The sequence below is a fragment of the Danio rerio genome, chromosome 10 (assembly GCF_049306965.1).
Source record: "Danio rerio strain Tuebingen ecotype United States chromosome 10, GRCz12tu, whole genome shotgun sequence".
Lineage (NCBI taxonomy): Eukaryota > Metazoa > Chordata > Actinopteri > Cypriniformes > Danionidae > Danio > Danio rerio.
The window spans coordinates 38,969,544-38,996,925 of NC_133185.1; the positions used below are offsets into that span (position 1 = coordinate 38,969,544).

The 27,382-nt window shown below is 36.7% G+C and overlaps 1 protein-coding gene across 13 annotated transcripts in view; it reads left to right on the forward strand.

Moving 5' to 3' along the window:
- fryb (furry homolog b (Drosophila)) overlaps nucleotides 1–27,382 on the forward strand; it is a 117,431-nt gene that overhangs the window by 70,865 nt on the left and 19,184 nt on the right. For 5 of the 13 annotated variants that reach the window (XM_073915002.1, XM_073915003.1, XM_073915004.1 and 2 more), the window contains exons 28-49: nucleotides 3,440–3,550; nucleotides 3,867–4,021; nucleotides 4,123–4,222; nucleotides 5,198–5,369; nucleotides 5,527–5,783; nucleotides 6,329–6,475; nucleotides 6,558–6,726; nucleotides 8,074–8,164; nucleotides 8,459–8,541; nucleotides 9,725–9,875; nucleotides 11,217–11,320; nucleotides 14,379–14,564; nucleotides 16,907–17,108; nucleotides 17,983–18,104; nucleotides 18,963–19,150; nucleotides 19,265–19,359; nucleotides 20,851–21,464; nucleotides 23,861–23,958; nucleotides 24,268–24,444; nucleotides 24,553–24,693; nucleotides 24,797–24,979; nucleotides 27,175–27,339. In XM_073915002.1, coding sequence (XP_073771103.1) covers nucleotides 3,440–3,550; nucleotides 3,867–4,021; nucleotides 4,123–4,222; nucleotides 5,198–5,369; nucleotides 5,527–5,783; nucleotides 6,329–6,475; nucleotides 6,558–6,726; nucleotides 8,074–8,164; nucleotides 8,459–8,541; nucleotides 9,725–9,875; nucleotides 11,217–11,320; nucleotides 14,379–14,564; nucleotides 16,907–17,108; nucleotides 17,983–18,104; nucleotides 18,963–19,150; nucleotides 19,265–19,359; nucleotides 20,851–21,464; nucleotides 23,861–23,958; nucleotides 24,268–24,444; nucleotides 24,553–24,693; nucleotides 24,797–24,979; nucleotides 27,175–27,339 — 3,711 coding nt within the window. Of the gene's footprint in view, nucleotides 1–174; nucleotides 389–3,439; nucleotides 3,551–3,866; nucleotides 4,022–4,122; nucleotides 4,223–5,197; nucleotides 5,370–5,526; nucleotides 5,784–6,328; nucleotides 6,476–6,557; nucleotides 6,727–8,073; nucleotides 8,165–8,458; nucleotides 8,542–9,724; nucleotides 9,876–11,216; nucleotides 11,321–14,378; nucleotides 14,565–16,906; nucleotides 17,109–17,952; nucleotides 18,105–18,962; nucleotides 19,151–19,264; nucleotides 19,360–20,850; nucleotides 21,465–23,860; nucleotides 23,959–24,267; nucleotides 24,445–24,552; nucleotides 24,694–24,796; nucleotides 24,980–27,174; nucleotides 27,340–27,382 lie in introns of those variants that run through there. The other 8 variants (XM_073915006.1, XM_073915000.1, XM_073915001.1 and 5 more) reach the window with 5 other exon arrangements.

Sequence of the window (27,382 nt, forward strand, 5' to 3'; positions counted from 1 at the left end):
ATCTCTTATTTTAAGCAAAAAAAAAACTAAACCAGGATTCATATATGATTAAAAGTGCCATATAATGAAATTTTGGATATACATAGGCTTAGCTAAATATTAAGTTATGTATATTAAAATGGCATAGAGTGTTATACATTTACTATGTTTGTGGGACCTTTATTTTGAAAACGTGAGTCAGGGGACTAAAGCCTGACACGCCATTTTCTATACATTACTAAAGGAAGTGAAGAGATGCCCAATGGCTGCATCTGTGTGTGTACACTCATTGGAAAGATTGACTAGACTTTGAAAAAACATGGCGTGGCGCTTCGTATCTGGTTTGTGATGAGCTTTAAGGAGCAGATCTCCACCAGCCATCTGTTCATAGCGCACCATAAAGAAAAATGTGAGATATACAGATTAAACATTTATTCAGTGTCACCCTAAAGAGGCGTAAGGTCTGTTTAAATGTATCTTTTGTTAGTTTAATGTGTACATTGTGAAGTTTGCAGAGTATGTTTGGGATGAGGAAACAAATACATGTAGACTGTTGAATACAAGTGTTCAATGCACGTTTATGTATCGTGTCATATCACTCAGCTTTTGCTATGATTTTTCCCTAATCAGGATAGAGAGAGATAGGGTCCAAGCGCAGTCTAGCCTGGATCTAGAACGCTAGATTTAAATAGGTATCGGGTTTAATAGTGTGAAGTTGGGGTGGTGGAGGGATGCTGTCAAGAGGAAACAGAGGTATGGTGTGTTTGACTATTTATAGGGGTTTGGTCTTGAGCTGATTGGATAATAGAATGATTGCCTTTGATGAATTAGCCTCGTCAAAGACTGATTACGCTTCTCCCGAAATTTGTTTATAAAACATCACTATGTAAAAGCTTCAAAACACTATGCTAAAAACATCTCTATTTATTTTTTTTGTTGAGTATAGAGTACAAAATCCTTCTAAATAATAACATAAAAACCTGTTTATTAAGAACGTACAGTACCATACGTATCAGAGAACACTTTAACTAGAATCCGTTCACTTTGTGGCACCTTTAAAGTGTAAAGGTTGACCTTATTCACAAGCAGCCAATAGCTATGTTTTCATCCAGCTATTTATATGTGCACTTTAGAATATAACATAAAAAAACCTGGATGGAAACGTCAAGATGCATATAAATTTTGAAAATGTGCATAAAAAATGTATGCGTAGGATAAACTTTTTATCCGATGAGAAAAAATGTGCATAATCTACAATATAAACACTTTTACCAAATAAATTCTGGTATGCTCATTAAAACATGTCATGTGGTTTTGTTATAAGAGGTCATGTGATGATAAAAATAACATTAATTGTTATTTTCAAACCAGTGGGCCGATTGTCAGTGGTTCAGTGTTATTATTATAATATTATTATTACCTCCAGAACTATAGCATCTCTGCTCCCAAAGAGCATCTGTTTGCAGAATTATTTCTAATTTTCTAATTGTCTAATTATTTCTAAGCGTCTAAAATTCTCCACGTGTTTATTGTATTTAGGCTTCGTTCACACTGCAGGCAAATGTGGCTCGAATCTGATTTTTTTGCCCACATGTGATTGTTTTTGTCTTGAAAGTGTGAACAGCTCAAACCACATTGGAATCTGATCTTTTTTTTAATTATGATTTGTGCCACTTTCGTATGTGTATTAAATCAGACACAGATCTGATGTTTTGCAATGCGACCGCAGTGTAAACGGTTATGTCAGATTTCATGTAACTTTTACATAATCTTTGAGCTACATGCGTCATCATTCTGTGCTGCAAGCATCATCTACCTGTACTCCTCAGCAGCATAGTAGAATGGCACACAGGGAAATTACTTTACTACAGAAAGTTGGTTGTTCATTTTGAAAAAAATGTAGGCAAAACTGGTGCTTGTTAAACAATCTGGTTAACGATTGAGGCACGGGTTGATCGCGAGCTGAAGAGCACCGGGGGGTGTTGCAGATAGGTGGTCTGTGCGCAAAGGAGGAGGCACATTTATTTTAAAGATGAACTTTCTCTCCGAGAGAAAAAAGGGCTCAAGCACCCAAACCCCCCTTCTACATGTCCCTGTTGTTTATAACAAAGTAAAATGAAATAATTCTGCAAACAGAGTGGTCAGAAAGAAGCGCAACGCGGTTGTCATAAATCACAAATAATCAGTGTTTTCAATCACAAGTGACTTATTTTAGGTTTCAAATGCCGAAATACACATTAGTAGTAGCAGAACAATCCTTTACAGGTCACGAAATACACCACGTTTGTCTGTAAAAAGGGTTATAATCATTCATTCGTTCATTTATTTTCTTTTCGGCTTAATTCCTTTATTAATCTGGGGTCACTCGCCAACTTATCCAGCATATTTTTTTACACAGCGGATGCCCTTCCAGCCGCAACCCATCACTGGGAAACTTACATACACACATTCACATACAATTATACACTATGGTCAATTTTAGCATACCCAATTCTCCTGTTCCACATGTCTTGGGACCGTGGGGGAAATCAGAGCACCCGGAGGAAGCCCATGCGAACACGGGGAGAACATGCAAACTCCAGACAGAAATGCCAACTGACCCAGCCAAGTCTCGAACCAGCGACTTTCTTGCTGTGATGCGTACGTGCTACCTACTCCGCACCGTGTCGCCCGGCAATAATCATATTAAGCATAATCTGACAACGTGCTTACTTCATACAGTATACACATTGTGTGCATATTTACACATTTTGTGCTGTCTGTAGTAGTTCTTTTGCAAATCCGGGTCAGTTTGGGACAATGATCTGTCCACACTGCAAATCTAATATTGGCCACAATTATAACAACAATGTGAACATTTATGCAAAAAAATATAAAGTAGTTCAAAAAGATTTAAGCACTAAGCCTTGCAGTGTTAATGTAGCCTTTGTCTAAGTAATTTATTATATAAGATAAAGACTCACGCAGCTTCTTCTACCTCAACGAATATCGTTTTATTTTGGATATTTGGGGCCAGTTTATCGGGAAGTGGCGATTTTTGACAAGTTGGATGGAAACGCAGCATTATCCACAAATCTTTTGTGAATTCCAGTTTTGCGCATACATTTATTTGCATCTTTAGATGGAAACATAGCTAATGAAAATGACGAGAGGCCGGCATTATGCAAATTACAGTCTTACAGCCTATGCAGGTTAGTGCAGAAAGACTAGAATTTCCAACAACTCAAGTTTCAGATCAAAAGTGCAGTGGGAAACTATTTATTCTTTGCTTTGTTCTTATTCTTTGAGCTTTTACATTCACGTACAGCTCTTTTACACAATACATTAAAGGCAATATCCAAACAAACAGGTAGTTTGATAATAGTAAATAGTGTCTCTTTAAAGTCAGCCATAACTGTTGTTTGTCATTGAGAATTCCTTTGATGTAACGTGTTTATCTGCCTTTATGGTTTGTCCTCAGGCTATGTCTGCCGTATTGTGTTGTGGGCCTGTGTTTGACAACGTGGGCCTTTCTACAGACGGATACCTGTACAAGTGGCTGGACAATATCTTAGCCTGCCATGATCTCCGAGTAAGCACACTTGCTCTTTTTTTATTGCTGGAAGGATCAGCTTTAGTCCTTGTTATAACCTGTTGATGCTGAACAGACTTCCTGTTTAAATCTTTTGTCAGATTTAATAACCATCATTAAAACTAAACCAGCAAGCCTGACAGGATTAGCTTGAGAGGGATATTTGTATTATTAGCTTTATGAGTAATCTTGTTTGTTTAGGTCTGCCGTTAAACTATAATGACTAGTGTAATGTTGACGTTTGGATTGTCAGTTTTGATTGAAGGAAAAGCACCCATTTAAATACTCATGTTTATATCACCGCCTTGGGATACAGGTGCATCGGCTTGGCTGTGAGGTTGTCATTTTGCTCCTGGAGCTCAACCCAGATCAGGTGAATCTGTTTAACTGGGCTGTGGATCGCTGTTTCACTGGATCATACCAGCTCGCTTCAGGATGTTTCAAAGCTATCGCTACTGTGTGCGGTAGCAGGTAATCAGAGCTCATGTCATCAATGCCATGGTGTTACTTAATGAAGTTTGAAGGTTTTTATTATCAGACAAAACCTATTTATTTTTCTTTCTTCTTTTTAGAAATTATCCATGTGACATTGTGACTCTTTTGAATCTGGTGCTGTTCAAGTCATCTGACACAAGCAGAGAGATTTATGAGATATCCATGCAGCTCATGCAGGTACGTTTAGTTGCAGTTTTAAGAAAAGGAATCTACAGTGCTCAGCCTATATAAGTACACCCCTCACAAATCTCTCTTTTTAATTCATCCCAGCAGGCCCCCAACATCATAAGACGGTAATATTAGGTTAGATATAGGTCATGACTTCAGGTGACCAAAATTCAATGTCTAGCGTCTAAGGACAACATTATTTTGACGTCCAATAACAACGCCAAATTACGTTGATATTTGGTTGATTTTAGGTTGTAATGGAGAGTGACCAAAATCCAACGTCTGATAGATGTCATAGTGGTAACGTTCACACAATGTCAAGGTGTAACATGATTAGACGTTGATATTGAGTTCATTTTAGGTTGATTTCGGTTGGATGTTTGACATTGATGTCGGCCTGACATTGGGTTCTGATGTCAACCCGATTTTCATTTTCAGACAAAATTCAACGTTCCCACAACGTTGGGGTACACATCAGTATAACGTCATGTTAACATCCTGTGCCTGCAGGGATATTTTTAATAGGAAGCTATACAATATTATATTTGTGCATATACATTAGATTAGTCAGTACTTAAGCCACTTCTGCAGCTTATCTGACAAAATAACTTACGATAAAGATCTAAAAACTATTACACCCAAATTTTTTATGTTCTAGAAAATATTAAATAGAAATTTTAAAAAAGGGGAAAAATCAAGAAAAGCAAAAAAAAATTTTTAAAAATAGAAAACGTTTTTTTTTTTTTTTCCTTGAATATAATTGTATTATCTTTAAATTTCTAATTATGTTTGGTGACTAAAATATAATTTTAATAAATATATCTGTTAAATAAATCTGTTTTGTTTAAATACACCAAAATACATGCCTATATTCACTGAGAAAAGGAGAAAAATATTCATTTTTAAAATGGGATGTGCTTAATTAGGCTATGCACTGTATGTCTGACAATATATTGATTTTAATTACTTTTCTGTGTCGCGCAGGTTCTCGAGTCTAAGTTGTCGGTTTACTCCAAGAGAACTGTGGGCCAGAAATCAGGAAGTATCCTGTATGGCACACATGGTCCTTTACCACCATTGTACAGCGTCTCTCTCTTCCAGCTCTCAAACCAGCTGGCCTGCATGTATCCTGAGCTCACCCTGCCTCTCTTCTCAGGTCTGTGTGTGTGGCATATTTACTCATGCTTTACAAGGAAAACTTCTCAACCACATGTTTAAATGTCACCAAGCTGTTTCTCCATCAAAAGCAAATAAACATCTGTGTGCAAAGAAATAGACGTCAACTTCATTTGACAATCTTTTCTGACATGCAGAGGTCAGTCAGAGGTTCCCTACCACTCATCCCAATGGTAGACAGATCATGTTGACCTACCTGCTGCCATGGCTGAACAACATAGAGCTGGTGGACACAGGACTGCTCCCCCCGGCCTCTAGTCCATGCACCCCAGAGGAAGAGGCTCGTGAGCAGGCAGACAATTTAGGAATCACCCACAGACTCAAGGGCAATGGTTGGGGCTCACTGCAGGCCACCTCTCTGGTCCTAAACAACCTCATGTTCATGACTGCAAAGGTAAGAGTGATGCAATCAGCTGTAGATATGTAAGCAACAAGACAACATTTACTTAAGTGCACAATGTTCTTCCTATTGCAAGATGTTCTGGTCATCTTTAATCAAGGTTTAAGAAACATGCTTGTAATGTGTTAAGTCATGCTAGCAACATGGAAAACAGGATAGCATGATATGCTAAACATCCTAGCAGTGTGATAAATATTGTGTAATATTCTTACATTTTAAATCATTTAACAATATGCTAAAATTTACTAGCAATGTGCTAAATAGTACTAGAGCAAAAGTGAGCATGCTAGACACAGCAGGCTAAAACATGCTAGCAATATTCAAAATCATAAGCCTTCAAACTGTATGCTTTTATGAAGTTATTTTAAGCTTCAACAGTTATTTATAATCAAACTTTACTTGTGTACATGACATTAAAGCAAGATGTGTTGTTATAGGTGGACTATGGAAAAACACAATGCTATGAACGTATTAGAAATCACCCCTTTAAAATTTCATCAAACGACTCGGACATCATTTTCTGTATGGTTTCTCTACAGTATGGGGATGAAGTCCCTGGTCCTGAGATGGAGAACGCCTGGAATGCTCTTGTGTCCAATGACAAGTGGAGTAACAACCTGAGAATAACACTGCAGTTCCTCATTAGCCTGTGCGGAGTCAGCAGCGACACCACACTGCTGCCATATGTGAGCCATACAGACACACTTAGCCCACATTCAATTTATTAGCTCTGTATAATAGACTAAACTTGTATCTGACTGTTTTTAGATTAAGAAAGTGGTGATATATCTGTGTCGGAACAACACCATTCAGACCATGGAGGAGCTGCTTTTTGAGCTTCAGCAGACAGACCCAGTAAACCCAGTTGTCCTACACTGCGACAACCCACCATTCTACCGCTTCGCTGCCAGCAACAAGACCTCTGTTGTGGCTTCAGGTAAATCAAATAATAATGTTTGACGCAAGGTATTAGGAGAAACTGTAACACTTTATTTTAAGTACCAATTCTCACTATGAACTTGTGGCGTATTACATGCCTAATATTAAGATTATTAGACCGTTTATTAGTACTTAAAAAGTAGTACATATTCTGCATGATCATATTCAGTACTCCTAATTCTAAACATATAAGCGTAAGCATTAATGAGAAGCAAATTAGGAGTTTATTGAGGCAAAAGTCATAGGTAATGATATATTAATAGCAGGGATTGTACCTTAAAATAAAGTGTGAGTAAAAAAAAAACATACATTTCCTAATAGAGGTTCCGTTGATAAAGTACAACTTTAATAATGAAAGTAAAGAATTTTAAAAAATTTTGAAACACTGTTGAGTAAGGATGTAACGATTCACCGTGAGTCAGTTGAAATTCTAGTCAATATGTGACGATTCAAACCGGTTAAAAGGTTGAATGAATCGCAATATTTATTTTAACAGAGGGGGCGCTGTTTACAAGCGCAAGCTCGCCTTTACCTGCCTATCAACGAGATTCATCCAGCTGCAGACCCTCAGACCCACACACATTTTAGGCGCACACACAATCTAGCACACATGATCGAGGCAAACCATATGTGGATAATGAAGGATCAGTTTTCTTGTATTTTTTTCTTGCTCGGGAGCATTATCGCCACATATATATAATATATAGCATATATATGCCATATATATATATATAATATACATTATTTTGTTGTACAATATATTGCATCAAAATATATTATGATAAACAATATTGTTGTCATTTTAAGACCATTTTATGCCACTCATTATATAATGCCAGAATCACAATATTGTATCACAATGCAAGTACACTCTTCCAAAGAACTCATAATATTTAATTTTTAAGAATATTTCATTTAATTATAATCATTTTAACAATTTAATAATGAGACATTGAAATCAGAATGTGAAAATGCATATCTTAAATAAATAATAATAAATATTAACAAAAAAGTTCAAGGTAAAAAGTAATAGAGGCTGCGATTTCTGCTACCAAATCTATATTCAGTTGTCAACCACACACATGAAAATATGCAAATGTAATTTAAAGTAAATACTATAGTGTTTTTCCCCATACTAACGTCTCCAATAGAAATAAAGAGGTTGCACAATCAGCTAAAATGTTACTAGAAGTGGATTTTTATGCATAGACGATATATACTGCATCACAAAAAATGATTGAGGTCATGTTCATGTGCTGTGCGATAAGTCGATATATTGATTATTGTGACAGGCCTAGTTCTTACTTAATATTCTGTTTTTTGTTTGTTTTGTTTATTGGCAAAGGTACAACATCTAGCAGTAACACAGTAGTGGCTGGGCAAGAAAACTTCCAGGACACAGATGAGGCAAAAATCACCAGAGAGACTGAAGAAAGGTGCAACTTTCTTTATAGAACTTGGATTTTTTTTTTTTATGGAGAAACAGCTTGATTGCTTATTTATTTATTTATTTATTTGTTTGTTCATCCATTCATTGGCAGATTTTTTTGTGATCGCTAAATTCTCAACCACATATGGGCTTTACACTTCTCCTCCACTGTATACATGCTAATTTGGCAGCTACTTGGTTGTCGAACAGCCAATAAATAAAAAAAAGTCAATATATTATACACTTTAAAGCGCATGCATGTTTATGTCCCCTAATATAGTTTGTGTACATTTTTCCTCAGGTTAAGCAGTGCTGCCAGGGCTCACAACCGTCTGGAATCACGTTACAGCAACAGCTCTGGAGGTTCTTACGATGAGGAGAAGAGTAAGTTCTGTGTGATAATTAATTTAGTAGCAGATTATTTTGTGGTTCAGTAGCCCTATGTGCACTACCACCACACATGATAGGTTATTGTCAGTAATCCTGCAGATTACAAGAACAGAGCAACAGATGTTTCATAGCTATCGATTTACTGATTGATACATACAAGTGAGGATACATTTACATTTATTGTTTTACAGCTATACATTTTATAAGCTGATATCTGTACATGTGGCTAACCATTTCACAGATTGTGTAAATACTACCAGCACTACATGCTCACTAGCATTGCTTGTTCATATTAAGGAATTACTGCATGCATGTAATTGTATGTCATCCAGTTGTGCTTGTAAAATTGTTTGCTTTTAGTGTGAGAGCTGCCAGCTTTTGTCCTGCTTACATACCTGTCATGACAGCAGATTGACGGGTTGCAGGATAGAATGTATGACTGGATGATGTGCTCAGAATTATTGCACATTGGCTTGACAGACTGAAAAATGAAAAATATTAATCAAAAGTAATGAATTATTATAAAAAAATGAAGTGCTTTTGTTTTCTTGAAAATTATTATAATTCCTTATTATAATCATTGTAAGATAATATTTGAATTCTGAATTGACTTGCCACACAGGATTGATTAAATGAGTAAATTAGATGACTACATTTAAACAATTACAGTAATTTAATAATATTTTATAATACTAGAAATAGCAGGAAAGCAAATTTTTTTTATTCCGACATTACATTGAGACATTTAGCAGACGTTTTTGTACAATATGACGTAGAATTGAGGAAGTATTACCAATTAAGCAAGAGACAATACACAGTGAAGAAGTGAAAAAGTGCTAATTATACAAAAGAACTGTTATTGCTTGAGAATTAAATGGAGGAGTGTTTTTCTTTTTTAATTTAGAGAGAGAAGAGTGGTTCAACAGGTGGTTTGTCAAACCCACTCACCTGTGTGAGGCACAATCAGAATTATATATTAAAAATCATGGCATAATTATTTAGGTTATATAAACTCAGCTATATTCAACTGCAGATTTAATGCTAATTGTATATAAAAATGTTCTATTCATTCATTTTCGTTTACATCTATACATTAGGGTCCTAATGTGCTTACTTTATGACAATGCACAGCCGATTTTTATTTTAAGCTAATTATTATGTGTGTTTGTGTTGACAGATGACCCTCTGCCCCCATATGCTGCCTGGTTGATCAGTGTATTGGAGAGTAACAGGCCTCAGTCTCTTCCTATGCCTGTAAATGGAGGCTGTTGGGCTCCACTTGTTGATTACCTGCCCGAAACCATCACCCCTCGAGGACCCCTTCACAGGTATCTAAGCATTTCTTGCTCTCTTGACTTTTTTCACATTTAAGGCATGACTGCACATAAGATTTATTAAAGTTCTTAAATGCACAGGGTAATTTTCCTCCTTTTGTGGTCTAAGTTTTACAACACTCCAACAAATTCTCCTCACTCATAGAATACTCACAAAATATTTACACAGACATGCATGGATTCACTATGAACTTAAGGAGTCACTGTTGTTCATATGCAGAGGATGGATTTTATTAACCCAGTGCCATAAAACTCACTTGTGTTAGTTTGCTCTAGCGTTTGACTGCAGTTAACTATAACTCGAGTTTGTTGACATAATAGAAACTGTTGTATTCCGTTTCCACAACAACAAGGATTCCTACCAGCATCGTTCTGACGTTGAGGGATTTTTTCGTTAGGGATGTGCGGACTGCCATTCATTATAAGGCAGTACAACAGCATTTTTGAGATTTTTATAAACCATATGTCAGGTTAATCAGATCTGTGCCATCTGACACTGACATCTGAACATTAAGATATACATTAAAGGTTCAGGAGTTATTGAAAATATGAGCAGAATTGCATAACAGAAATACCTGCTAAAATGTATTCAGTTTGGGTGTATGCGGGACAAATGAAGAGTCCTTCTCTCTGTAATTAAATGGATATTTAAGTAAATGATCCATAATCACAGTTACTGTATGTCTGGTGCAACAAGATTTCATTTTAGGCCTTTTGCCATTTTAAAAGATATAATTAAATAACAATGATTAAAATAAGACATGAAATCAAAATAAACACCATTTCTTTCCTTGTGATATGTAAAAGTTTTTTGTTTTTTTTGCGAAAAAGACACACAGATAAGCTGTAATAGTGTAAAATAGGCTAGTAGCTATGAATAAAACTGTTTGCAAACATAATACACATATTTTAGTTCCTTTCACTCTACAAGAGATAAAATTTTATTATCTTGCTATTGCAAACAGCGCCCCCTCTGTTAAAAAATATTGCGATTCATTCAACCTTTTAACCTTAAATTGAATGATATACAGAACATAAAATAAATGAAATATGAACATAAAACACATAAACTATTGTAACATTTATTATTTATGTCATGTCTGAAGAAATTTATTTAAAGTGAAACTAAAATAATGACATGAGGGCAGGCTTTTGTGAATGTTTTGCTTTTGTAACATTAATTGCAATAATAACAAGACGCTTTACAATTTAAGTTGTTTTACGTGATAAAATTTGACTCATATTCTGGAAAACAAAGTATATGCACAGATCGTAGCAGATCCCGTGACTAAGGGGAGGTAATGTAACTCTGCTCTTGTGTGTGTGTGCTGACAGGTGTAATATAGCTGTGATCTTCATGACGGAGATGGTGGTGGACCACAGTGTGAGAGAGGACTGGGCTCTACACCTGCCTCTGCTTCTTCATGCTCTTTTCCTGGGTAAACATTGTCTTTCTTTTCATTTCTATTAAAATGTGGGGAAATCCCTGAGCTAAGTCTCAACCCTCCTTAGCTAAAAAAAAATAGAGATATGAAGGAGTGTGTGTTTTGTGTCTGGATGTCTGCGTGAGAATGCATGTCTTTGGTGTAGTCTGTATAGTGCCCACATTCTCCAGCGTAACTCAGCCCAGCAGTCTGTCTGAATAACACAGCACAGCAATGCCAGAAATGTGAAAAATGTCTGTGATGGAAAATTAGGTGGAGAAGGATAGACGGAGGGGGCTGGCAAAATGCCATCTACTCTTAGCTTATCTCTCTCAGACTGTAAATGTCGTCAGGACCTCCTGCCCACAACACATTTCTTTTTTTGTCTTTTGACTAAAGGCATCCAAGTGATATTTTATTGTTCAACCTATAAATATCCGCTTGTTAAGTCATGATGTATTAGTGACGTATGAAATACTGCTTCCAGCTCCATGCCACTACTCATTTGAATCAAGAAAACATTTGTTTATGGCCAATTTTTTTGTCATATCACACATTAAAGTGATTTTTTTTATAAAATCATAATGTACACAACAGTCTCTGGACTTACTGCATCACAAATACCAAACTTTTAACAATTTATAAAACATTAATCACTTTCTGGCGATCTGATATTAGGCATGGACATATATATTGCAATCGTGATTATTGAAAGTATCACATCGCTTTATAAATGTTTATTATTACCATTACCAGTTTTTCCATACAGTTTTGATAGAGCGCTTGAACTCAGAAGCCGCTTCGTGTGACGTCACACTTAACAAGCGGATAGAGAACAGTGACTGAGCTGTTTTTGTTTCAGTTTGTTTGTTTTTTGCTCAAAATTAAATTTGAAAATAATCAGACTGAGATTTTAAATTAAAAATATTAAAAATATAAAGTGTTATTTTTTTGTTTATTTGTAAAACTTTAAAGATATTTATTGATGAAACCATGACATTTGGTGTTTCATAAAATTCAAGTCAACAGTTACAAGTACTACCAGAGTAAAAAAAAAAAAAACTATATATATATATATATATATATATATATATATATATATATATATATATATATATATATATATATATATATATAGGCAAATTATTACCCATGTTCCCTATGGATACAGTAAGGCATTATGAAGAGAAATAGTCCATCTGTGTGAGAAATTAAATGTTAAATGAATAACTAAGGACCACAGCTTCAGTTAAAAATGTTCTTTAAGGATCTACTAACAGTGCTTCCCACACATAGGGTTTACTTGGATGGGCCGTCCAGGTATATTAACAGCCGCCCAAGTATATTTGGTGACACTTATTTTTTAACTATTATCGTCCTTTTACCTTTTTTTGTATCCGCCCGATAGACAAACATCCATGTTCGATTATCCAGTGGAAATTCTTCTCTTGGCCTACACGTTTCCTACTTCTCGTTGTGTGTGTGCAAGAACTGTCAACATTCACACAGACAATCTCACATGCTCTACTGAGACCCACAGATATGCACCTTTTTGGGACTTAAAAATGCATCTGGCCCGGGTTTCTAAATCTCCTAAAATGTCCAGGATTTTGGTTTCCCTTTCTAAAGTCATTGTTTGTTGGTTAATTGTATGCATTTTTGCATTGCATTTTTATTATAAGCCTGATTTACTTTTGCTTGGCTTCGCAGCTGACAGCGCGTGCACAGCCGCAAGAGCAAAAGAAACATTATATAATTAATTATTTGATCTAAATGACTCAAATAAACTTTTGTATATACGCAGAGAGGACAAAATTACATCTAAATTGGCTGCAAAATATTTTTACACCATTAAAAAGGGTTAATTACCTCTACACTTTTTATTCTTGTTATTATTATATATTTTTAAAGATATTGTCTGTTTTTATTCCTTTATGTCATTTCTTATTTACTGTTTTTTTTATTTAATATTGATATTACATATTTTATACATATCTAACATGCTTTGGCAATACTGTACTAAATGTCAGCACCAGATATTACATATCAGCAGGTGCACATGGCTTCCCCTGAATAGAGTAAAAGTAAAATAAATTGTGGATTTCTTATTTCTACAGTCTTTTTTAAACCTTTTAAAAGAAACAGTGTAGAACAGTGTCATAATAAATAAAAACTGTTAAAAATCACTTTTTTGTCACATGTAGGTAACAATGTGCCATGGGTAAAAGGTGTGTTTCAATCCGGCTACCAAAGAAAAAAAAAGTTTGTATTTGGTTGAACTGTCACTCATTCATTCATTCATTCATTCATTCATTTATTCATTCATTTTCCTTCAGCTTAGTCCCTTTATTCATCAGGGGTCGCCACAGCGGAATGAACCACCATTTTATCAGCATCTGTTTTACACAGCGGCACCTTCTAGCTGCAACCCAGTACTGGGAAAGAACTGTCACTCATCAAGCATTATTTCAATGAACCTCTATTCAGTCATCAACTAGCTCACTATATACTTTAACTTATTCCCTGCTTTATCAGGGGTCTCCACAGTGGAATGAACCATCAATTACTCATGCTTTACTGGCATGTGTTGTGCGGATGCCACACGCACACACTGTCTGATTCTTACACACACACTCATACAATATGGACAAATTAGTTTATCCAGTGCACCTATACCCCTATGTCTTTGCACTGTGGGGGAAAGCAGAGCTCCGGAATGAAAAACCCACATGAGAAGAACATGCAAACTCCAAACAGAAGTGCCACCTGTTTCAGCTGGGACTCGAACCCGCAACCTTCTTGCAAGTGAGGCAATATGTTACTCACTAAGCAATCGTGCTGCAACCTCAAATCACAAATTCCAAAAATATTTAACTTCTGTGCATGTAATAGATCTGACAGGTGAATCTGCACTCTATTATTATTGTTGTGTTAAAGTAACCGTGGGAATTCCCTCTGAAAGCAGTTGAGTTCAGTTTCCAAATGTGTTTCATTCCTGTCTACTTCACTAACTCCTGTTCTATTCAGTTTGCATCAGTTCAGTTCATTTACCTGTGCTTCTCTGTCCTCTCAGGTTTGGATCATTACCGCCCGGAGGTGTTTGAGCACAGTAAGAGGTTACTCTTGCATCTTCTCATCGCCCTTTCCTGCAACAACAACTTCCAGGTCATCGCCTCTGTCCTGTTGCTGACCAGAGAGATTGGCGACAACAAGACCCTCACTGTAAAATCCAGCTACCAACCTGAATACGTCTACACGGGTACAATCAGTTCTTGACCCAGGAATACAAACTTCGCATATAGCCTGACACTAAACACCCTGTTTCCTTTTGATATTAGCATGCTGTTTGTGTTTAATAAAAGTCTTCTAAAATTGGGTTGACCAAGAATACACCAGTCATAAATACCTGTAGATTAGACAGACTTCACATGTAATCATTCGCTCTTGTGTATTTCATGACTACACCACCTGACAAAAGTTTTCTCATCTATCCAAGTTTTACAAACAGCAAATAATAATTTGACTTCTAGTTGATCATTTGGTATCAGAAGTGGTTTAATGAAAAGCAAAGGCCTCTAGATTACTCTTGTTTACCAAAATAAAATATGATCATGCCTTGATTATTAATTATTTACTTAGGACAGTAAGGTCTGACTTTGCTTAGACAAAAGTCTTGTCACTTAACAGAAATAATGTACAGTATAGAATATAAGGTCATGGTGCAGTGGAAAAAGATTTAATATTATGTATGACTTAGATGAGCTTAAGGCCTGCATCTATACATCTCTGCAATGACTCAAATAACTTATTAATGAAGTCATCTGGAACGGCAAAGAAAACGTTCCTGCAGGACTCAGAGAGAGTTTATCAATTCTTTGTATTCATCTTCAATTCCTCCTCCATCTTACCCCAGATATGCTCAATAATGTTTATTTCTGGTTACTGGGCTGGCCAATCCTGGAGCACCTTGACTTTCTTGACTTTCAGGAACTTTAAAATGGAGGCTGAAGTGTGAGAAGGAGCGCTATCCTGCTGAAGAATTTGCCCTCTCCTCTGGTTTATAATGTAATGAGCAGCAAAAATGTCTTGATACCTCAGGCTGTTGATGTTGCCATCCATCTGCAGATCTTTCGCACGCCCCCATACTAATTGTAACCCCAAACCATGATTTTTCCTTCACCAAACTTGACTGATTTCTGAGAGAATCTTGGGCCCCATGTGGGTTCCAATAGGTCATCTTCATTATTTGTGATGATTGTGTTGCAGTTCAGCAGATGATTCATTTGACAAAACTACCTTCTGCCACTTTTCCAAATGATCAACTAGAAGTCACGTTATTATTTGTTGCTCTTACAACTGGGATTGATGACAAGACTTTTGTCAGATAGTGTAGTCTTTTTTGGAGAAATGTGTTTTGAAATGTGCATCTTTTTATTTGATGTTTGATGTAATCTCAACGGAAAAAAATGAGAGAGGATGAGACATAGAGTAGCTCATCCCCTTTAAAAAAACAGCCAGTAGAGTTTTGTTTTTATCGCAGCTCTGCCAGTGAAAATGGTTGAGCTCAAGTGCATCAAATGAAAAGCAAATGGGGATGGGACATGTCAGATACCAGAGATCAGATACTAGAGATTTTTTGCTCAAGTTTAAATGAGAAACTGAAGTATGGGGTAAATTGGGAAAAAAAATTTGATCCATTTGTTGATGTTTATATCAGTTTCATATTTTCTAAACATGAATTTTGTCATTGTTTTGGATCACATTAGCTAACAGAAATCCTTTGAAACGAACAAACTGAATTTAACATGTACATTTTTTATTTTAATTTCACATTACCTTTAAAAAGATGCATTACTTTCTCCAGCTGATATTGGCATATATTTAAATGCATGTGCACCTTAATAAAAAAAAGTTAAGAATTCTTAGAGATGTGGATCGGTGCTGCACATTGCCTTTGGTTTGTGATGGGCTTTTGACAACCCATAACGATCACATTCAGTCAATAGGCTATGATTAGTTAGTCTTTTGTGGCTTTCTGAATGAATTTGAGCACATTTATACTTCAAGAGCAATCCGACTGCTTTTTTGACTCCTCATGAAAGCAGTCAAAAGAGGATGACTATAAATGGTTTAGATCAATGACTGTAAAAAATATTTAGATATTTTAGGTTTTTATAGTGAGGAAGTAGGGAACTATTATCAGGCTAAACCCCAAGGGTTAGGATAATGATTTAACTCTCTTTGGCATAGAATGCAAATTATTTTTGGCAGCTGTTTGTCTTTCTTGCTTTAGAAGAGACTGACATGGAGGTAATTAGGCCAGACACTATGCCAAGTTCCATTTTGCATCATGACTGAGGGTTTTCTGGCATTTAATCTTTAGTCCTGCATGCCACCGATGCTTCTGCTTCCTTGTTTACTGAAATTTGAATAGGTGCAGGTGCAAAAAGTCACTGTTGACAGTTACAACTTGGAACACACCTCACATTTTTTAGATACGTGAGAGTCATGATCATACAGACTTGCCAGGCCACAGAAACAAGATGTATAATTAAAAAATGTGTGTGTCATATAATAAAAACCATACACTTGTCTGAACAGGGGGGTTTGACTTCCTGCGAGAGTGGCAGGCGTCACCAGTGGCTGATTCTGGACTGAGCTCATCCTCCACTTCCTCCAGTGTGAGTCTGGGAGGAAGCATCGGAAACCTGCCGCAAATCACAGCTGACCTGGAGGAGCTGGACGAGTCCTCCACAGAATCAGAGGAGAAAACCAACAAGCTCATTGAGTTCCTCACCACCAGGTGTGTGGCACTGAAACACATTTAGAGGAGTTGTTTTATTATTTAGATTCAAATTTGTGTATCGGTTTTCCCATAAAAGAAATATACATCAAGTAAAACGACATATGAAATGCATAGGAATATTTTTTATTAGGATGACAAGATACACAAATGGTGCATCAATTAATAGATATTATAAAACTCACAAATTTCTTCATATAATTCATATATTACGGATTATTATTTTATTTCAAATGGTTTGAATCATTTAATATTTTAATTATTAGTCTAAATAATCCTATTTATCTAAATTATTTTACATCTGACTTTTCCACGAACCTGGAGATCAGAAAAAAATCAAAAATATCAATAGAACTGAAGTGCAAACTTGTGAAATTTCCATTTATTTCAAGCTCCAAATGTTTATATCGTATCTCAAAAGAAGAACAGTATATGTAAATAAAAATAAAAAGATATGTGAACAAACAAGTTTTGTTAATTTACAATCCTTATTATACAACGTGTATTGCCCTTTGCAGGAAATGTATGCAGATGCATGTATGCAGAATTATAAAATGGAACACTTAGCAGTTTAGCATATTGCATTCATACTCTAGCTGAATCTGATCACCTGTAAATAGTTAGCATGAGATGAAAACTGAATTTGATTGTTTAATATCACTTTCTTACCACAATAATACATAGTACAAACCTGATGAAAAAATTAAATGGTGTTATTGGAGGAAAATCTCGAGTGTGATGTCACGTGGAAACTATGAATCAGGCCATTTCCCGCATCATTAGGTCAAGTTATTTAGCAGTAGTTGATGTATTTGTGATTCTGGTGGTGGTGGTGGTGGTACAGTGCATGGAGTACTGTCCTGTCCTTACTCAGGGCTTTCGGACCGCTTTGGTGCCATGAAGACATCACTCCGAAGAATCTCAACTCTAAGAGTGCTGAGCAGCTCACCAATTTCCTGCGGCATGTCGTCTCTGTATTCAAAGAATCCAAATCAGGTAATAATCATTTATGTGTCATCCTCAATACAAAAACATATCCATCTTTTTCTGCATGTGATGACTGAGTTTTAAATTTTGAGTTGAGCTTTTACAACTTTCTTTCACAATATTAAAGTTATGTGCTATGAATTTTTCACATATATATATATACACATACATATATATGAAAGTTAGGGAGAGGTACATCTAGTTCTGTGCTGTATTTTTTTTATCCATCATGAAAATTGTGTTACATTTGATATTTTAACTTGAATTTTATATCACACATTTATATGTGTCCAAAACTATTTTGAGTTATTTATATACTGTATATTATTTATAGTGTTTATATTTATTTTGATTTGTTTATAGTAGTTATTTATGGTATATTATTGTAGTATTATTATTTATTTAATTTCAGAATACAGATTTGATACAGGTACATACATATTTGTCTGAGATAATTTGTTATTTGTAATAAATTTCTTTTTTTACACACCACACACTAAAAAAATATATAAACTATTAGTCATGACAGCATATGTTTTTAATTTTAAGTTAATCATGTTCTAACTTCATTTTATAAGTTATGCGAGAAGTTTTAAGTCAGTTTAGCATAATATAAGTTTAATGGACTCATGAGGTTTATTTGATTCAGCTTCAAAATTTAAGGCAACCAGGATTTTTTTTTACAGTGCAGTAATATAAGATGGATGAACAGTGAGGACAATAAATGACACCTTATTCACTGATTCTTTACAGTTTAATGAAAGTTACTCCCACAATTTATGCAAAGCCTCATGAAATGTAGGAAAAAATATGATATATTACATTAGCACAGTGGCTGATTGCTAAATTTCTATGTTATGTGTCTAGATTTCCATCTAGAGCATCAGCTGAGCGACGTTGCTTTGCAGACGGCCCTCTGCAGCTCCTCCCGTCATTACGCCGGACGCTCTTTCCAGATCTTTCGTGCCCTGAGACAGCCTCTTTCTGCCCACGCCGTGTCTGACTTGCTCTCACGTCTGGTGGAGGTTGTTGGGGAGCATGGAGATGAAGTTCAGGTGTGAATCAATGCTATTAAATGCTATTATAATCATACTAATTCATTTAGTTTTCTGGAATACCTGATCAAATATATTTGGAAGTTAAAGTTTGCGTGCTAACTTGCTTTCCAGGGTTATGTCATGGAGATTTTACTCACTTTGGAGTCTGTTGTGGACAATTTGGCCGAATGTCTCAATAACAGTGAACTTATGGCAGCTTTGACAAGGTTTGTCTTTTATGCTGTTTACATTACAAAAATGTACAATTACAGTATAGTACAGTCAATATTTTGGGGTTGGTACAAAAAAAGAAATTAAGACTTTTATTAATGCTTATTATCATTAAATAAAATTAAATATTAAATAAGAAAAATAAAAACAACTGTTGATCGTAATAATAACTATTAATGCTAATTACAAATATTTTTATTTAGTAGTCAACTTATTAAAACTTCAAAATTAAAATGACAAGAAAATGTGTAAATAAACTATGGATAAAGAGTAATCAAAATGGATGGAAAGTAATCTAAAATGACAGCATAGACTATATTAAGCAGAACTAACTTTTTTTAAAATTGATAATAAGATATGTTTTGAGAATTTGATTGATTTGAATTAAATTAATGTCTAACAAAGTGACATTGAAGCCTAAATTAATAGCTGCTAAAAACTCAGCAAATTACATTTTAAAATATATTACAAGAGATAAAAACTTTTAATTCGTAATATTTTATTTTAATGTTTTACTGTATCTTGAGCAATAAATTAAGCCTACATTTTTAAACGGTAGTACATGTATATATATATTTACATACAATATATTCAACACTGGCTCATTCTGAAAATGTAGCCCTATATACGTTTCTGGAGATTGCGAATTATGTAGCTAGAGCTACGCATGGCAGCATTTTGTTTGTAAAACAAATGCTAATGACGCTAATGTGCGGTATGATGTTGTTTCTTTTCAAGCTTACCCGCTGACCGATTACCTGCATGTAGACATTTTTTCTGCTGTTAACAGTTTGTCCGATAGCTCGTACATCATAAAACACGTATGTCGTCGAATTTGAGATGCAGAGCAGAGTTGACTGCAACGATGGGGTTCGAGTCCAGTGAATAACGGTTCCAGAAAGCAGGCAAGACAAAAACAGAAGCCAGAGCATAAACAACAGGGTGAGATTGTAGTAAAATCTGAAAACAGGGTAAAAGTCAGGGGGCTTTTCTTTTTCAAGAATGCTTTTCAAAACACTGCGGTTGGGTTTAGGGAAGGGGGAGAGTGAGGATATTGGTCGTTTGGTCAGTCAGTCAGTTGACAGCAGCCTCTGGTGGACTTACGTGAGAACAGCAGGCATGAATGGCAATCACGAAACAAAATTAAAGATCTAAAAAAAAAGTGTCTGCAGCGGCCTCTGGTGGATTTACGTGAGAACAGCAGGCGCAACTGGCACTTGTGAGAGAAATTTGAGATCTAAAAAAGCACACCCAGCGGCCTCTAGGGGATTTTTGTGAGAACAGCAGGCGCAAATGGCACTCGCAAGAGAAATTTGACATCTAAAAACATACACGCAGCTGCCTCTGGCGAATTCGCAAAAACAAAAACTGCAAAAAAACGTAGCTCCTGGGAAGTATTTTGCTCTCTCCAGAAATGTATACAGGAATACATAATCGAAATGAGCTGGGGTAAATGTATATTCTTGCAATGTCTCATCCACAAACAGAGATTCATCGCCAGACTTTCTGGTGAGTGGGAAGCTTAACCTAAATCGTAAGAGCACAGGACAGATCAACCTCCTCCAAGAGGCCGGGACTAATGAACGGAACAGACATCAGCGCAGTTATTCTGTCCCCAAGAAGTTTGGTGAAAGTGGAGAAAACTCATCCTCCAACCCACCTCGCAGTGCCACCCTGGATCGCATCCAGGCCTGTACCCAACAGGGTCTCATGCGCTCAGCCCGCAGCACTTCCTCCAACTCCACCCGTGCCGACACAAGTGTCATCACCGACCCGTCGCACTCCAGTCATCCAGTAAACCTGCTTGCCACCATCTTCTGGGTGGCGGTGTCACTCATGGAGTCAGATTTTGAGTTTGAGTACCAGATGTCATTAAGGCTGGTGCACAAACTGCTGGCGCGGGTTCCACTGGATCTGCAGGAGAACAGGGAGAGACTAGAGAAGCTCCAGGCACAGCTGAGGTGGAGTGGCTTTTCTGGACTTCAGCAGCTGCTCCTTAAGGGATTCACTTCTCCGACCACGAATGATCTTACTCTTCAGCTATTCTGTCAGCTTACACCTGTTTCACGAGTGCCAGTGGTGGATACATCACAGGCTATAGGTGGGTAGAATGGACTAAAAGCTGTTCACAAAAGTGTGGTGTGGCTTAATGACTTAAAAGCAGTGGCATTCTATTTATTTTTTTGATTGGTTTCTAATATTATCTTGTATATTATCACTGCTTCCCACAGGTTTGAAATAAACTTGCGGTGGTAGCCGGATTAAAACACATTCTTTACCCACGGCATATAAATGGTTAACTACATTTAGTACAGTATTGCCGAAGCATTTTAGATATGTATAAAATATGTAATGTATCAATATAATCAAATAAATAACATATACAGCAAATGAGAAATAAATTACAAGAAGAAAATGAATAAAAACAGACAATATCTCTAAAATTGTATAATATCTATTAATAATTAATAAATAATTAGAATAAAAAGTGTAGATTATATTAAGGCAGATGAGTTGATTGACCATTTCTAATGGTGTACACATATTTTGCAGCCAGTTTAGATGTCATTTTGTCCTCTCCATGTAAACAGTAACGTTTTTTGAATCGTTTAGATTAAAGAATCTATTTTTTTATTTTTTTCTTAGCCTCGTCAGCTTTGAAGCCAAGCGGAATGTAGTCTTTATTAAAAGAGTAATGCAAAAACGCAACAACTTTAGAAAGCGAATGCAGAAGTTGACTCCCAGACATTTTCAGAGGTTTAGAAACACCTGCCGGAGTCGCCGGACACATTTTAAAGCCTCTAAAAGCCGCATCTCTCTGGGTCCCTGCAGAGCGTGTGAGACTGTCTGAGGAAGTGTTGTTGACAGTTCTCGCGCACATACAATGAGCAGATTGAAATATGGCAAGAGAAGATTTTCCACTGGTTAATTAAACACAATTAAACATAGATGTTTGGTTATCTTGGATGGATACAAAAAAGTGTAAAAGGATGATAATATTGGTAAAAAATATGTCATCAAATACACTTTGACGGCTGTTATTATACCTGGGCGGCCCGCCCAAGTAAAGTTTATGTGTGGGAAGCACTGATTATTATTATCAATGCCTTGTATTGTTACTAGCTATGTTTTCATTCATCTATTTTTAATGCACATTTTGGAATATTGTGTAAAAACGATCAAGATGCACATACATTTTGAAAATGTGAATAAAATTCTTATATAAAACAATATATAGTTTTAATAACAATACATATCAAATCAATAATGAAAACGCATTCACTGAAGTCTAGCATGTGCGTCAAAAATTCATGTTATTTTGTTTTAACCGATAATGTGGTAACAAATAAGTGCACGATGAGACAGCATTAATGGTCTACCTGCGAACTGACAGCATCATTTGGTCATTGGTCATTCTAAGTAAAGTTTATTTATAAACTAATTTTAGTGATTGATCACAGCTGGTCCCGCATTATCCAATTTATGATTCACCAATCAGACGATTCCTAAGCTACTATAAATACCTTAAGTTCCACATAACAGCCATCTTTGTTTCGAAGAATCCCCCCTTTCCACCCCTACGCCTCCTCCTTTCCTAGATGGGTGGCCCAGTGGTTAGCACTGTTGCTTCACAGCAAGAACGTCACTGGTTCTAGTCCTTACTAAGCCAGCCGGTTTTTCTGTGAGGAGTTTACACATTCTCTTCCCACCGAGTTTCCCAGTTTCCTCCCACCGTCCAAAAACATGCAACTTAAGTAAATTGACTAATCCAAATTGGCACCACACACATGCACCTAATAAGTAGTTATCTCTTAAGAGCAATAACTCTCTGTTCATTAGCTACTACAGCAGGGGAGTTCTCGAGATCTACCTTAGCTCAAACTCCCCTCTCGCCTTGCAAATGGGAGGGAGCCCCGGACTCGAGGATCGTATGAGCTCAGGGCTCTCTCCCAGGACAGCATGCCAAACAAGCTTTATAATCAATCATCACTTAAGTGTGGACTCTTGAAAATCACTTAGCCAAAGTCTGTCATCAAAGGGGTTTAGTATTATTACCTTCAGAACAGAACTGTGCTCCAAAAGAGTGATCTTGCACCTCCAAAAACACTGCATGTTCATTGCGTTTTGGTTTTATCTGCATTTATTCTATAAGAAAAAATGCACACAGTTGCTTCTACCGCAAAAAATTACATTTTCCTTTATATTTGGTTCAAGTTTATCAGGAAGTGACAATTGTATTCTTTTTGACTCATTGGATGGAAACGGTGCTTTGTTTGCAAATGTTTTATGTCATATTACAGTTTTGCACACATTCACATATTTGGATGGAAATATAGCTACTGTTCCTACCTATTATGCGTTTAGACGCAGCTGTTTAGACCAAGATTTGTTGATGCAAGTTTCATTACTTTGATCCACAGCCTGAAAGACAAACTTCATTTTGTTTTAAAATCTATGCTTTAACATATTTCCTTTTTTTATTCTCCATCTGCCCAGGTTTTCCTCTGAATGTGCTTTGTCTGCTGCCTCACTTGGTGCAACACTTTGGTAGTCCAACACAGTTCTGTAAAGAAAGTGCTGAGCGGATTGCACAGGTCTGCACATTTCTATTATAAAACACACCCTGCACTTTACTGACATTTACACCTGAATTAGAAGAGAAACCTGACTCATTTTCAACACCTAACACTGAATTGTGACAGTGGTAGCATCTATGCATGTGTAATAAACAGTTGGTCACATTAACGTAAACTAGTAATCACTTAATGTATGAAAATAAAAGATAATTTTAAAAAAGTATGAGATAAAGTCAGTAAAAGATAGTATAAGGCCATTAATCTTCAGTAAATTTATTCTATAAGACATCAACAATTACATTTCACTATTGTTTGTGTGTTTTCTAGGTGTGTCTTGAGGAGAAAGACAAGAACGCTAAGCTGTCTAACCTGGCGCATGTGATGACCCTTTATAAGACTCGTTCCTACACCAGAGACCCCTTCTCGTGGGTTAATGTGGTCTGTCGCTACCTGCATGAGGCTTTCTCAGACATTACACTCAGTCTGGTGACGTATATGGCTGAGGTGAGCTAACTTGATGAGCACGAAAGTCCTCAAGTATAACTTATAAAATGGTATGTAAAATTGGATGCAAAGAACAGTGTTGTAATGCTAGCTGATCTTTCTTCACAGTTGCTAGATAAAGGATTACCCAGCATGCAACAGCCCCTGCTGCAGATCATCTATAGTCTGCTAAGCCACATGGATTTGGCAGGAATTCAGGTCAAACCTTTCAATGTTGAGGTGCTAAAGACCATTGAGAAATTTGTACAGGTGAGATTCTTACTGAATGAGGATTCATTTGGTCATTTTTAAGCATCTCGATCTGATTTGATAAACCAATATGTGTGTGTGTTTGTGTGTGTGTGTGTCCTAGACGGTCCACTGGAAAGAAGCTCTGAACATTTTGAAGCTCGTCGTTTCCCGTTCAGCTAGTTTATCACTGCCATCTTACACCCATGGTGATCTAGCCCACCTGGAGGTTAGCCGTATGATGTGGGATGGCTCATCTAAAGCCCTGCCAGGAAAGACGATGGAATTCCATTTCGATATATCTGAGGTATATTGTTGCTCAATTGTTCACATTCATGTGTGACACTGTATTTTTGCTCTTGAAAATGTCAGTTTTCAGTGAGATCACACACCTTTTCTGACTCATTCAACTCTTGAGGTGTGGCCCTGTTGTTGTTTTGACTATGCATTTGTTATCAGATCCCATGAAGGGTGCAGCCACTTTTCCTTTGTTTTTAGTGCATAATAGGCCAAAGGAGAGTCACTCAAGTTTTCAGTTCACTTTCAGCTGGAGAAATGGGGATGATAGTCAACAGAAGTTTAGAGAGAAGTTTTAACTGCATTTAGAATTATAACCTCTCATCATACAGTATTATATAATCCAGAATGATCGCATGCTTTTGTACGTTATGTTTGACATTTAAATAAGTAAAAAAAATCATAAATTATTAACTAAATCATAACTCTCTGTTATGTTATATGAAAGTTTCCTAAATCATCTATCCAATCAATCTATCCAAGGTCCTGTTTACATGCACCAATTTTCGTCAAACTGAATGATTTAAATCGCATTCCCAGAGACGCCGCTGGGGGGGGGATGCACTGGGGGGGGGGGGGGGGGGGGGGGATTTTAGGACGATTCTAAGGGCCCACGCATTTAGGTGACCCCCAGAGATATTATTAGGGGCCCATGACACCTCTTCACTTTTGTCTGTGACAGCCAACCTCCACCCCCCTCCACCCTATCTTCACTTTCATCTGTAAAAGGTTGTCAGAGGACCCGTGGTGGCCAGCGACACCCCTGCTGATTGTAAATCTGTTTACATGTATTCTAAACATCATCTAATTCAAGGATCCATTGATATGTTTCTTAAACTGTATGTTCTGATTAAAACAAATGCGCATGTGCTTTGTGTGGATATGACACCAACAGAGGTCATTATATAGTAGTCAGATTCAGGTGTTTACATGGTCTTTTGGTTTGCTATTGGATCTCATTGATTTCAGGCTGGCTTTTATGCTGGGTTCACATTAAATGTGGAATTAAGTATTTGCATGTATTAGATACACATCAGTGTAAATGTTAGAACAAAGGCGGATTACCGTCTTGCAGTGTAAATGATGTGGAATAAGCAATGCGTTTGTTGCAAACAATAGGAATTTGCTTAATCACATCTTCCACTTTGATGTAAACCAAGCCATGTTGGCCAATCAGACAGGAGAAAATAGCAGGCACTCCCAAAGCAAAATCTCTGATTGTAGTTCCGCATGATCACACTGTACCTGGAATTTCTCAAAATCTTCACTCTAGACCAGTATTTCCCAACCCTGTTGCTGAAGGCAAACCAACAGTATACATTTTCAACCTCTCCCTAATCGAACACAACTGAATCAACTCAGAACATGAGACTCCAAAACATGAAGTTAATGGGTCAGATAAGGGAGACATCCAATATAATCAATTCAGTTCAATTCATCTTTATTTTTATAGCGCCTTTACAGACTGGACATTTTTCAATCCAGTTTAAACATCAACCTGATTACAAACTGATTATTTGGGTTCGTGTAAAAGTAGTCAGTATCTGAAAGGTGTTGATCAAAGATCTGGTCTTACCATATTAGTTCAGTGGCCTTTTCAGCACTTGTAAACACAGTGCTGTTAACAGTAATTAGGGTGTCAGTTTGACATTATGGTTTTAAGTCAGACTCATCTCTCCTACAGCAATATTAGACACTACAAAAGGGTTCATATAGAATAAAAGGGGCACTTTAAACAGCCTTACTTCATCCAATAATAATCTTCAGACAATTCTGGTTATATTCTGTGTATTTAACATGACCTTTGTAATTCTGTAAAAGGGAAATCTGTAACACATGGAGACTGCTTTCCTCCTTGAAATCAATTTTGTGTATGATTGCCCTCTTGTGGCTACAGGTGCAATTACAGGAAATTCTCTCAGTTCCTAGAATTGAGTCCTTTTGCCTTTTGTCTGGCCCTGATGAAAGCAGTGATATCCTGTCCAGATGGAATGGGCGCACACTGATAAGGACTTCACCAATTAGACTGTTTTTCCATGCATGCTTGTTTATCTACAGGAAGTCTGTGACTCATGGGGTAGTGTGAGCCTGCGAGTGCTGCTCAGGACCTGTCGCTGTACTCATGTTTGTGTAGGAGGTTATATGACTTATGTCAAAACATGTTTATTTTGATGAGTGGCTTATACTGTGTGCGTTTGTGTCCAGACGCCAGTTATTGGCCGCAGATATGACGACTTGCAGGGATCAGGAGGGAGAGATGGGAAAGCCCGTGCAATTGCTGTGACCCGTAGCACGTCCTCCACTTCTTCAGGATCCAACTCTAACACCGTCCTGGTGCCGGTCAGCTGGAAACGACCACAATCCTCTCAGGTGACAAACATTTTATCCTCATGCTCATATTAGACATGGTGTG